We start from the raw sequence: 12,388 nt of genomic DNA, 5'->3' as shown, positions 1-12,388 counted from the left end.
ATTTTGCAGCGTTCTATGCTTTAAATCAAAGCGATGGTACTTAATGCAAGTTTTCTCTATTTAATTATAGCAGCCATATCAGTATGCATAATAGGCTGCTAATATATTACTCTGGTGGACAGTAGTATTGCTAGCGTACAAAAGGTGCTGACTCAGATCTGTCCGCTGTCCTTGATTTGGCATCCTTGTCTTTGCTCAGTCTAGTGTTTTATGTCACTAAAGGCTTTGATTTAAGATACAGCGCCATCATAAAAGAGAAGACAGTAACAGCTGAGCTCTCTGTTAAAATACTGTGTATTATTTATTTCAAACTATTTGGGTATATAACCATTTTCCTGGAATTTTATTACCTTTTATTGGAGGCCATTTCAGGATTTTATTACTTTTCTCTCTGATTTTGTTTATGTGTCAGAGACTGGAAAATAAGGGAATTGCTTAGTTGTCATCTCCAGTGAGCTTTTTAGAAGATGTTGCTGAGTTTATGACTCTCTGCCCCAGAAGAGGAAGAAGAATAGACTAATGGTAGGGCTTGAGGCTGGGGCTGATTTTCTGATTCTCCTCCTCCTTCACGTGTGGCTTTGGACAAATCACTCGTCCCCTCTGCTCCTTGAGCCTTCAGAGGTAAGGTGAAGGTAGTAGCACTTCCCTGTCATGTTGGGGATGTGAAAGACTGGGACTCAAACTGTTGTAATAGACACCGATACAGTATCTGCCCTTCAAACGGGGGAGAGAATCCAGCGCCTCGCTGGCAGTGACCAGGCTGAGAAAGCTGCTGTGCTGGAAGGAGGTGCCCGTATTTAATTCAATGATGGGAGGTTCAGGCAAGCTGGAAATCCAGTGCTGTTATCAAAACAGGGCTTACGCTGTCTCTAGCAGGCGTAGGTTTAAGCAGATAATCCCATTTTAATGTGACGTGTCTTTCAAATATTCTAGAACGTTATGCCACAAATCTGTACTGAAAATAGATATTTCAGCTTGCAGTTTCCTGTTGCGTTGCGATGGAGCTGACCCTGTGTTAGCAGCGTTATGCCTCCCTCAAGTTACGTGGGGAAGTAGTCCCCCTTGGCCTTCAGGGTTAGGACACTTCGCGCCCTATGATTGATGTTTGCTTATTCTTCCTGTGCCCCACCTATAATTGGTAAAATACAGGGCTTTCCCACAGGGTGATGCAGGGTAGGGAGGCGTAGCTTTTGACAGGAGCAGAGGGAACTCCCCTCCTTGCTGAAGAAATTCGGTTTACTTGGCCTATGTGCACGTGCATAGTTAGAGCTGAGTCCTGTTGTCCCATAACATGAGCGAATCTGTTCTTAGTACTGTTGCTCCGTAGGGAGACCTCAAATGTGAATCACCTCAAGAGATTTTTGATCTGGTGAGAATATTTGGCTGGAAACCTTCCTGCTGTATAAACATATTAGTTGAAAAATTAACTAAGAACGCTTTCCCCACCACCACCATGGGAAGAAAATCGGTTGTGGCATGATGTGTAAGGGGCAAACTGGAGAATCTCAAGGGTTTTCACAGTATGGACCAGTAACTGAAATGGTATACGATGGCATTAACACATCTCTGAACGCCGGCCGTCTCTCCAAGCAGTCTGCTGAATGCTGTGACCTTCAGGCCCCAGGTGGATGCTTCATACCAGAGTTTCTAAGCTTCCCTTTTGGCCACAAATGGAGGCACTTGCAGACTCTTCCCATTCAAAGTTGCCTGGGTCATCTCTTGGCATGATTCATGACTGTGTAATGTCTTCAGGCGACTTTGCATGGAAAAGCGATACTAGGGAAGTATTTAATGTGTTCTAGCTGTCTTTTTTTAATGCAGCTGATGAACTGTAAATGAGGAGAGCTAGCATCGAGTGACCAGTCAGCCCCCTGGAGACCACCAGTAATTATTCTGTGGACGCAGGGTGAGAACCTCTGACTTGAGATAATGCTATGGTCTCTTGTCTTTCTGCTGGCTGTGGAGAAAACCAGCTTTTGAGGCCCTCCGTTGAAGTAGCGGGAGTGCTGAATCCTTCACAAAATGTTTTCTTTCCCAGTACTTGTCATGCCCTTGTACTGGCATATTTAGCTAAAAATCCCTTCCCTCGGCTGTCAGGCTCCAGTGTCCTCTGATGTTAGATTCCTATTAGTTTTTTGGTGCATTATGGAGTCTTACAGCAAGAAGGGGGAAGTCAAGACCTTTTTCTTCTTTCCAGCAAAACAACTGCAACTATTTTTAACATACCTTAAAATAGCAAACAGAGCACAAGTGCACTTTTCTTTCTCTTGATGGATCAAATTTAAGTACTGTTCCTTGATTCGCGTTACTATTGATGTTACTAACAGGGTTTCCCAACACTGGAACAGTCTTTGAATGCCAAATCTAAAGAGGGGAAACTGCTGTGGTGTTTTGATCACAATACTGAACAATTAATATTAAAAAATATGGTATTTTTTTATCTGACTTGTTGGCCAGTTTTTGCAGGCTACATGTTGAACTAAAGAATTGCCAGGCAGACTTGTTCCATATGGATAATGAATTTGCAGTTTTGTTTTCATATTTCTGGGTTGCAGTCCGTTCTATATCCGAGAGCTGGAGAAAACATTTGTAATACAAGGTGAATCATGACTGATTTATAGGACTTAACCGTTGCTAGTCCTTTCTCCCATTTTTTGCATGAAACTTTTTTTTTTTTAAGGCTACGATGTTCTTATCTGAATGGATTGCTTTCTAGGAGACGGTCAGCTGTACAGAAAACTAATTTCAGTTACAGTCACTCATATCCTCTGTAACACTTCAAATAAAAACACAGTGGAACTAATAAATATCTCTCAGCGTGGGCGTGCTCTCTTTAAAGCCTGATTAATGATTCCATCCTCCGCGTAAAATCCCTGCCCTGTTAAGGTGCAGAATTGTTCGTTGATTTAAGCACTTCACCTGCCTGAACGCTGGAGCGTGGATCATGATCTGTTGAACGCCGCCTGGTTTTGCTTGGCTAACCAAACGCGCGGCCGGCAGCCTTTCCCTGCCGCCAGACCAGAGCAGGTGGGTGCGCTGCTTCGCCTTTGCTTAAACCTCCCGTCCTTGCCGGGTCTTCTCCGCGCGGGGCTGTGCCTGCGCCGGGGAGGCTCGCTGGGACGGCGGCCTTCGAGGGCATTGCTCCCTCTGGAGCGGCGGCTCCATGCTGGGCTCCGGCGTGGGAGCCTGCGTTAGCCGGCAGCCTGCGTTTGAGGGAATGAGTTGTGGGCGATTAGAGGAACGTCATTCTACAAATGGCTCCTGCGATGTAGCGTTATCCCTGCAGGATACTTAAGCACTTTCCTTAGGAAAGTGGATATAAAAAGAACCCATGCACTGGGTAAATCCATTCTGTCTCACAATCGTATTTGTGTTTCAGTTAGATTTGTTTTACCAGCATTACCTGCGTGCAGAGGGCTTTATTTGCTAGGAGAAAGGGGCACTGATAACCTCCAGATCTGGCGAGTCCTGACCCATGGTCACTGCCTGTTCCGGACAGGGACAGAGGCACGTTCCTTTATCAGTTCTCCTGAGCTAACTTTCAAGAAAGTCACGCTGTAACCCAGATCTCGCCGTTATCGTTGTGCTGTTCTTGAGGCCCTCGTTGGCACTGGCCTCGCTGTCGCAGTGTGGTGGTGCCTTTGGAGCCCCAGGCGGCAGTTCGCCCTGTGAATCCTCCGTGTCCCCCTATGTGGCTGAGCTGACTACAGAGATGTAGCTGCTAGACTGAAATGAGAGAAATGGCTTTGTATTTGTCACACCAGTATGCCATCCTGTGGAGACCCGTCCAGTTCCCACTGGCACTAAGTCCATGTATAAGGACTCTTTTGCACAGATGGGTTTGGATACTTCTCAGTTTTGACCTTTCTGAGCTAGAACTGAGCCCCAGCAGTTGCGCGTAGGCGGTGTGTGCACTCCCTTCGTGTATCTCATCCTCTCTCCTTCAGCGGTGTTTACTTCCCATCTCAGGTTACAGGTATCCATTAATACTGGCTCGTTCCCTCGCTTCCTTGTATTGTTTCTCTCTCTTATTTCTCCCTTTCCACATTTTAATTTGTGGCCTGATTCTGACAGACTGTTTCATCTCAGGCATTTCTGCTCAGGCCTCGACTCGTTTCTCTCCTTTAGTGCTTCCTATGCAGCCAGATGCCTTGGAGCAAGTTCAGAAACTGTTTGGCATTCCTTGACTTTGCGCTTGTTCCCTTGCCTTCCACAGCACCTTGAAAATAATTAAGCAAAGTCTGTTTACTTGAGCTTTGTGCAGAAGCAGGTGAATTTCATCCTTCATGAATAATCATCTCTGCAGAAACGCTAATCAACCGATTTTTTCTGGAGCCTGGTGGAGGATGAGGCATTTGGCTGGTAATAAACATAACACTGAGTGAGAAATCACTCGCTGGTTATCCCTGTTGGGTAATGCATGCAAAAGAAATGAGCTGCATATCAAAATTGCTTCCCTTGCATCACACAAAGCAAACATTAGGATGCAGAGGTGCTAATAACAGAGAGAGAGAGCTAAAATGAGGGTAAAAAGGAGTTGAGAGTTTGGTGTTTCAGTTCTTTCCCTTCCCTCCAAAAACCTTCATCTGGCACAAGAATAAAATTATCCAGAAACCATTAGAGCCCAGTATTTCCTTATGGGAGTTCCATTCCCTCACGTTTGTTCTAACACAAAATAATTTCTTTTCTTTAGGTCAAATTTGGAACCTGTAACACTCCGAAGCCAAGCTTCTTCGATTTTGAGGGAAAGCAGAAATGGTAAGAGGAAATCCTTGTAATTCCTAGCAGTTTCTGGCTCAACTTTTTGTTGCATCTTGTCTCCTGTGTTAATAGAAGGCAAACCTGACTAGAGGATGTCAATTCTGAGAGTCTGCCACTGCAATGGTTTTGAAATCTTTAATACAGAAATGTTGTCACAAAAATGTAGTTCTTCCAGTGTGGTTAGAGGTACATTGGCGTCATCGGGGTGCAGGCCTGGGATGTGAGAGAGACAGGCAATCAGGTCAGGGTTTTCGACCTGAGTCACTTGCTGCTCTGACGGATGCAGACATGAAATATCAGACTCTTACATTTACCTTGTTCATCTGGAATTGTCTGCATACGATGAAAATTTTGTGAAAATAACTACAGCTTTATAGAACAACTTTGCTTTGTGAACACAAAATACATTCTGGCCTGAATTGAGATCCCCTGAAAGATTCTTTTGTAGCAGAGCATTGCGCTGATGGTAGCCGTTCATGGCTTGGCCGAGATGTCAACCCTTTCAAACTGAATGAAAGATGGCTTTACACCCCTGAAAGCATGTAGATGAATCTGATCACGGTGTGCCACTGATAACAGTATAAAAACACATTGTACTGTCTTTGAGTGACTTACTGGTATTTTGCTCTTTCTCCTAGGGAAGCCTGGAAAGCTCTGGGAGACTCCAGTCCTCATCAAGCTATGCAGGAGTACATTGCCACAGTGAAAAAACTGGACCCCAGTTGGACTCCTGAGGTAGAAAACCTGAAAATACTGTTCAAAAAACAACCAGTATTTGTCTCTTTGTAAAACTAACAAGGGTTCAGCTTCACACAGATTTTAATTGCCGTATGGGAAACTTCATTTTTAGCAGATTGAAGATGAAATTAATTTTTAAAATTCCCCTTTTATTATGATTGAGGCCTGAAGGACCATCTTTTTCGTTTGTAATTATCCACATTACAATGAGCGCATGCACAGGGTTGATTTGGCTATAGTGATCTAATTTATTTTGCTTTTATCGGTTCATGCTGTATTTGGCATGTAAAGATACTTCTTATCCTTTTCTCATCTTTCTCTTTTCAACTACTACTTAAATGTTGATCAATACAAAGTAATCTTCATAAAAGTAACGTGAACTGAATGATCAATTCTGAAAATCTTTCCTTTTTGTTTTGATGCGGCAAATTACCAAATCTGATTATGATTAGGTACTCCAACATAACAATTGCATTTGTAGGTCCTGTATGTGTTTGTTATAGGGAGATTGTACTGTCAGTTTAATTAATCTGTCTTTCATCTACCAAGTTTGTTACCATATTGGATGTTTAAGGTTATTTCCCTGTTTATATACCAATTTTATTTAATTTTTTAAGAGGATTGTTCTTTAGAAAAATATTTCCTTTAATTGGAAGTAGAATGGAGATACTGTACTAATAGCAAAATGTTGAACGCATGCTATTTTCTTTTTTGCGGTAGAAGATTGATTGTTCTGTTGGTCCTGCACCTTGGAAGCAAAATTTTGTGTGATCTCAAGCCTTTGAATCAAGAACTTGATTCTCAGTTGCCGTCTGATGCTGTTCCAGGGTCTTAGAGTACTTGTTATTTCTTCAGTGGCTCACGATATGTGGGGCTGATGCTGTTTTTGCAGCAAAGAGGTTTTGTTGGAGAAAACTGTTTTAATACCCTTGAGGAAAAATAGTTTTATATGCTGTACAGTGCAGTTAGCAAAAGCTAGGCACATGCAGTGTAAATTCTTGTCCAATTAAAATGCTCATATAATATGAAAATATTATCAGAAATAGAATGATTTAAAAAGCATCTAGGCAAGATCTTGAATGAGCAAAGTACCTAGCAGCATAAGCTGAAATATCTTGAATATTCACAAAACAATGATGAAAAATACTTTCCTGAACTTTTATGGGTAGAGCTTCTGTTTGTAAAAAGATGTTTTCCCGTGTGTGGTGACAAGTGTGCCTTTGGGTACTCTTTTCAGTTTCTTGCTTCAGAGAAGTATTTATTTTCACGGGTGTTACCCTCAGGTTACAAATCCATCATCTAGGAAAGTGGAATAATCTGTTAGTCTTTAAACTTTTTTCAGTGCAGCCGCATAGCTGGCAGAGGATGGTTTGCGGTGCGGCTCCTCCCTTTCCCTACTGCAAAGAATGATTGCGTGTGTGTGTGTTTCTTCCCGTCACTGTCCTCCTCGCAGACGCCTGTCCCCAGGGCTAGACAGAAAGCAGACCATGCGGGAAAAAGCTACTGCATCAGCTTCTTGGATGTGAATCTTATGCTTTTCCATGTATTGTTCCTTCCTCCCTTCTTACGTTTCTGATGCAAGCAGTATGGGTTTGCAGGAGGAGAGAATAAAGGCAGAGCTTGAGCAGAAGTTTCTGCGAAGGTGGCGGGGCTGAGGTGGTGTGAATGGTTTCACTCAAGTGGTTGCGTGTGTCTCGGGTTTGTTATTTCCTAGTACTGAAACCCCTCCAGTCGCTGATTTGAAGAAATGTGGGTTTCTTTTTTCAATTACTTTTTGTTGCAATATTTCAATCGGTGTGCAGTCTCAGCGCATGGAGTCAAAATGCCGAGGAAAATTTGTAGGGCATTATCTGGTTTACTGTCCATTCACCAGCACACAGGTGCCACATTTTGTATCCTGACTATTTTTCTTTTCCTCTGCTTTGCCTGTGGCTGAGCTAGAGATCTGTTGAAGAGGTCCGAGAGCTTTACATTGAAGGAATTTGATCATCTCCAGAAAGGCCTAACAGAGAAAGTGACAATAGCAGCAAATGTAAGTTAAAAGTTAGCGTTAAAGTACAGGTGACATTGCTTTCTTTCAAAGAAATCACCCATCCTTTCTACTATATTTCCTTTTAATTTCACTTTTATGCAACCAAAATCCTATCAGTTCTCTCATTCCCTGATCTGTCTCCTGCTGCACTACTTCAGTTTACCAAATCCTCCTTCCTGGAGCCACGAGAGGGAGCTCTGTTCTTTAAAATGATGGAGATACCTTGGTCAGGGGATGGCGATAGAATGATAGCTGTATTAGTCTTCAAATTTCGAATTGAATTTATAGATAAGACACGTGGGAACATTACAAGGTGCTTGGTCACTATCGTTGTCTCTTCTTTATATGTTCCTCTGCTGGGATACTTGGAATTTTTCTTATGGTTAGTAGATTACGAATGAAATAGTGTTTGGATAAAAGCAGTGCAGAGCACAAATTTGAAAAGTCTAGTTTTTGGATCATTATGGATCATAAATAATAGAGTAAGAAGTTGTTGAATTTCTCATTGTGCATGTTCATGAGTTTGGCTATTGGAAACCTTCCCGATACTACCTTTGTATTTTCTCTTCAGCATTTCATCTTATCCCTTAAAGTTGTTCTTGTATATTGTCTTAAATTTTCCTCAGTCTCCTGTATCATATATTTGCAAAGGGTTTTTAATGTCTTTATCCCTTAATGCTAAGTATGCAAAACTTAAAGCTTGGAAACGCCTTATCTCCTCTGTTCCTCCACCCCCTGAAACCTAGTAGATTTGCTGCTGTTCTGCAGACTTCAGATTGTCAGTATTTTTGTTAATAAGTGGCATGGAACTAAATGCAATATTTCTTATGCAGTCCCCTTAGATCCAGTTCTTCATTCTTCTTCTTTCCCTTTTCTTGATTCTTCACTGATTCAGTCTTTCATGTTCACTTTGCAGTTTCTGTATTAGTACACTTTCACCATCAGACTGTAATTGCTGTAATTTAGCAGTCTCGCTTTGCTTGTTCCAGCTGAAAAACAAAGTGGATGTGTTCTGATATAGTGTAGTAGGAGCATCTCGACATGAATGCTCAGAAGCAGCTGAGAACACCTGTAACAGCCAAAATCTGATCTGCTTCCTCCTGCTCCTGCCTGGAAGCTGGAGCACCTGAACTTTCTTGGGAGACAGCTGAATGGGAGAGGCAATGGCCGTGGCTCTTCTCTGCTCTCTGGTGCTTGAATGCTGCTTTTGACAACGGTGGCACGTCTGTGGCCGTTTCCAAAGTGTTTAGTTTTACTTCATCCCTAGCCACTAGCAGGCCGTCTGATATGGTCATGCCTACTTTTTTCTTTCAGGACTGTCTGAGACCTGGAAAGAAATGATCACATTGCATTTATTTTCAGCAATTCTGTTTGCTGGGATATCTTTAAAACAGCAGATAACCTGAAGAATATTGAAGTGACATGAGTTACCGCAATTGCCTGCTTTTGTGGATCATTTGCATTCGGGCCTTCCTATGTTAGTATGGTCTTCCTATGTCTTGTGTTGTTTTGGTCCTTTTCCCCACAACAGTTGCGAGCAGGAGCATCAGGACTGAACTCTTCCATGCCTGTCTCCATTCTCCTCTTGATGCCATGTTCCTTGTCATCTTCTACCTTTTAGCACCTTTTGTTTCTTGTTCCTTTCTTGTGAGTCATTCCTTTTAGTCTCAAGTTCCAGGCAGTGGGAAGGTAATTGCTTGGACCAGCTCAGCTGTATTTACATATTTCAGAGACATCACCTGTCCTTCAAGTCTACTCACTCTTTCCCCAGAACAGAGAATAATTTATGAAGCAATTCTTTTGTATTCTCTGTTCTTAAATAGAAGGGTTTCATGCCATCAGCAGACTGCTTTGGGTCCTTTAGAGAGTGTGTGTGTGTGTGTGTGTCCTGGCTGCTTCTCGGCTTGTACCTGCCATCTTCCTGCTTTACTGGCAGCAAATGGTGCTTCAAACATGTTGCTTTCTGTGGCTTTTGCTGATGTGCTTCTGAATTTGGCAATGATACTCGTCTGTTCTCCCTGCCAGCCCCCTATAGATTTTTGCCTACGTACGTTCTTCTCTGACACCTCTCTCTCACCCTGGTTCTGCAATACCTATTGTTACGTTGTTTTACAGTGTCGGCGCTGGTTTTTGGTGAGTTAGTCACGAACTGAAATCCACATTTTTCAAACCTCAAACTGACATGGGAATTTGCTGTATCCGCAGGCACTGACTGTTCAGAGGCAGGAACAGGGGAGGACCTCTTTGTCTCAGCAGCGTTGTACGAATCTCTCTTCAACTGAGCTTATTTCACGGGGTGCGTGGGCAGAGGTGTGTACATGATACTGCAGGGAGGCAGTTAGCTGTTACTGATTGTTTCTTATAGCAAGATGATTATATGGCACAGTTTAAACAGTAAAAATAAATAATAAAAAAGCATCCAGATTTGCTCATCAGTTTTAGCCTTCCATTTGCTGATTACGGTTTTGGCATCTCTTGATGCTAAATATTTCCTCTTGCTATTTCTTACATTGCACATTTACCAGTTCCAGCCACAACAACTTGTCACCCCGCTAACTTCGGTGGCATCCTTCCCCCAACCCTTGCAGAGGCCTTCTTTCTATCCACTTTGACTGCTGAAATTCTCAGGAGGACTTGATGGTTTTCTACCTGTATAATAAAAAAAAGGTCACTTTAACTTATGCTCGGCTAGCTTGTGAATAGGCTTCCACAATAATGCGCAAAGTAAGATTTCTACTGTGTAACAAGGAAGTTCTGTCTTGGGAATCTGAACAGCACAGACGCATTTCTAAGGGAAAGCAGAAAGAGCTTGAGTTCAAGGAAACTAGACGTTCACCAAACCTCTTTCCTAAGCTCTTAGAGGTTCGAAACGCCAGTGCTAACACTTACAGTGAAGAGACGTGCTTGTGTTTTTCAGTTGCTGCCCTGTGCCTTGTCTGGGTGGAGGAAGCTTTCTGTGCTCTGTGACCAAGTAGTCAAGAGGAGGAAAATACCACTACTGCTGCGTTAGTGCGTGAGCAGAGTCCCGGTATTTAGAGCGGCCAGGAGAGGCTCACTGGCGAGTAGGCAGCCTGTCTCGTAAAAACTAAAACGAACTTGCGAATGAACAAAATGGCCAAAGCGGCGTCGCTGCAGGCTCAGCGCAGCCCAGTATAAAGGAGAGCCTGCAGGAATAAAGCAGATTTCTTTGGCCGGTGGTCAGCGAGTGTTTCTGCAGGAGGTGCTGCAGGGGGCAATATTTGCTAAGGCGGGTGCTCAGCTGTGTAAGCACAGGGCTGGCCTCAGTCCCGGCTTCTTTCTGTTGCTGGTCAAATAACCTTTCTCTGTCACATTTTAAATGCAACAGGCAAGTTTGGAGAAACTAAAAGGTGTGAAAAGGAATTTGCATTTCAAGGATACAGTGAAAGGCAGGAGAACCAATTTCTAGATTTGCCCAGTGGTTTGTGTGTATGTTTTTGTAGGTTGCATCAGGTATTATTGAAATACTTAAACATTTGACTTAAATTGATGAGCATCTTATATTTAAGTTGTACCTCCAAGCCAACTTAGAATTTCTGTAGTAAATCAAATGCAAGCTCTGAATCCAAATATGTCAAATTAGGCATTTTGAAATCCAAACCTGAATTTTTCTTAAACTTGGCCTTGGTGCTCAAATTTTGCCTGTTCATATCTGGCTGGAGCAACAAGCTTTGCTCTTTTGCAGTTTGCAGGTTTTATATTAGATCAACTTCTAAGAATTACATTAGCAGATGGATAAATCACCCTGCAGTTTCAGGCCTAAATCTGCAGATTTCTTGGTTAGTTCTCCAGGCAGACAGAATTTCTTCTGGAAATTAAGTAAAAGAATTGCATTGGGAAAAACTGTGGTCCGTAAACAAAATGAGAGCACCCGTCCTGTTTTCCTGTTTTGTCTGTCAGGCAAACAGATGTCTCCCTTGATAATCTGTCCGAGCAGCCACTGTTTGTGGTTGGGAAGGAGAAGCAGAGCGGTGTGGGCAGGATTACGAGGGGGATGGGAAGAGCCGGCAGGAAAAGATCTGCTTGGGTCTCCTTTACCTGTCACGGTCAGCAGTGTATTCACATACCTAGCATGCACTTAATTTGGATAAAGGTCTCAATTTATGGCTCGGTACGCTTTGAGGCCAAAACCTTTGAAAATAGTGAATTTATTTCTTTTTAATATAAAAGTGATTTAATTGTAATGTGTAAAGTGTGGACTAGTAGAATTACGGCTGCGCTCCTTAAAGCTTGCTGCCTTGTGCCTTGCTGATGCAGCCCCATCGGGGAGAGGAGCCGCGTCCAGCGCTGTCGTTGTCTTGCTTCTTTGCCCTTTGCATTTCTTTTATATATGTCTTTGTGTGTCAATTCACTTTCAGTAAATTGGGGGGAGGGGTTACCCAAATGTTAACAATTATTCTTAATAAAATTTGTATCAACATGTTGAAAAACAAAATGAGCTTTCCTGTATATTTTGAAAGCTCTAATGACCACATTGGAAGAAGCAGATCACTGAAGTAATTTGTAACCTCTAACTCAAATTCTTCCTCCATTAAAAAAAGAAAAAAGTATTTTTAATTCTTTTAACAGAAGAAAACATTAGAAATTATTTAAAAAAATAAAAACAAACAGCCTGCTACAGTCTCCCCCCAGGCTCCTGGCTTTGGGGCATTTGAGAGACTGCAGCATCCTTCAGTTTTAGGTGGGCTTGCAAACTGTGGAGTTGCTTTTTTATCCAGCTTGGGTTATGTGTTAGTTTAGTACACGTGCTGAGAGGGCGAGATCTTAACACACGGAGCGATTTGTCTGCCCTGCTGTTCTTGCCAGCCGGGCGGGGGACTGTCTCTAGCGCACAAGCGC

The 12,388-nt window shown here is 42.7% G+C and overlaps 1 protein-coding gene across 2 annotated transcripts in view; it reads left to right on the top strand.

Annotated features, from left to right (window-relative positions):
• ACBD6 (acyl-CoA binding domain containing 6) overlaps positions 1-12,388 on the top strand; it is a 90,562-nt gene that overhangs the window by 2,454 nt on the left and 75,720 nt on the right. For both annotated transcript variants that reach the window (XM_067300609.1, XM_067300610.1), the window contains exons 2-3: positions 4,694-4,758; positions 5,400-5,496. In XM_067300609.1, the coding sequence (XP_067156710.1) occupies positions 4,694-4,758; positions 5,400-5,496 (162 nt within the window). The remainder of the gene's footprint in view (positions 1-4,693; positions 4,759-5,399; positions 5,497-12,388) is intronic.

The sequence above is a fragment of the Apteryx mantelli genome, chromosome 8 (assembly GCF_036417845.1).
Source record: "Apteryx mantelli isolate bAptMan1 chromosome 8, bAptMan1.hap1, whole genome shotgun sequence".
NCBI lineage: Eukaryota > Metazoa > Chordata > Aves > Apterygiformes > Apterygidae > Apteryx > Apteryx mantelli.
The sequence above is the reverse complement of the archived record's forward strand: the minus strand, read 5'-3'. Positions and strand labels throughout refer to the sequence as shown.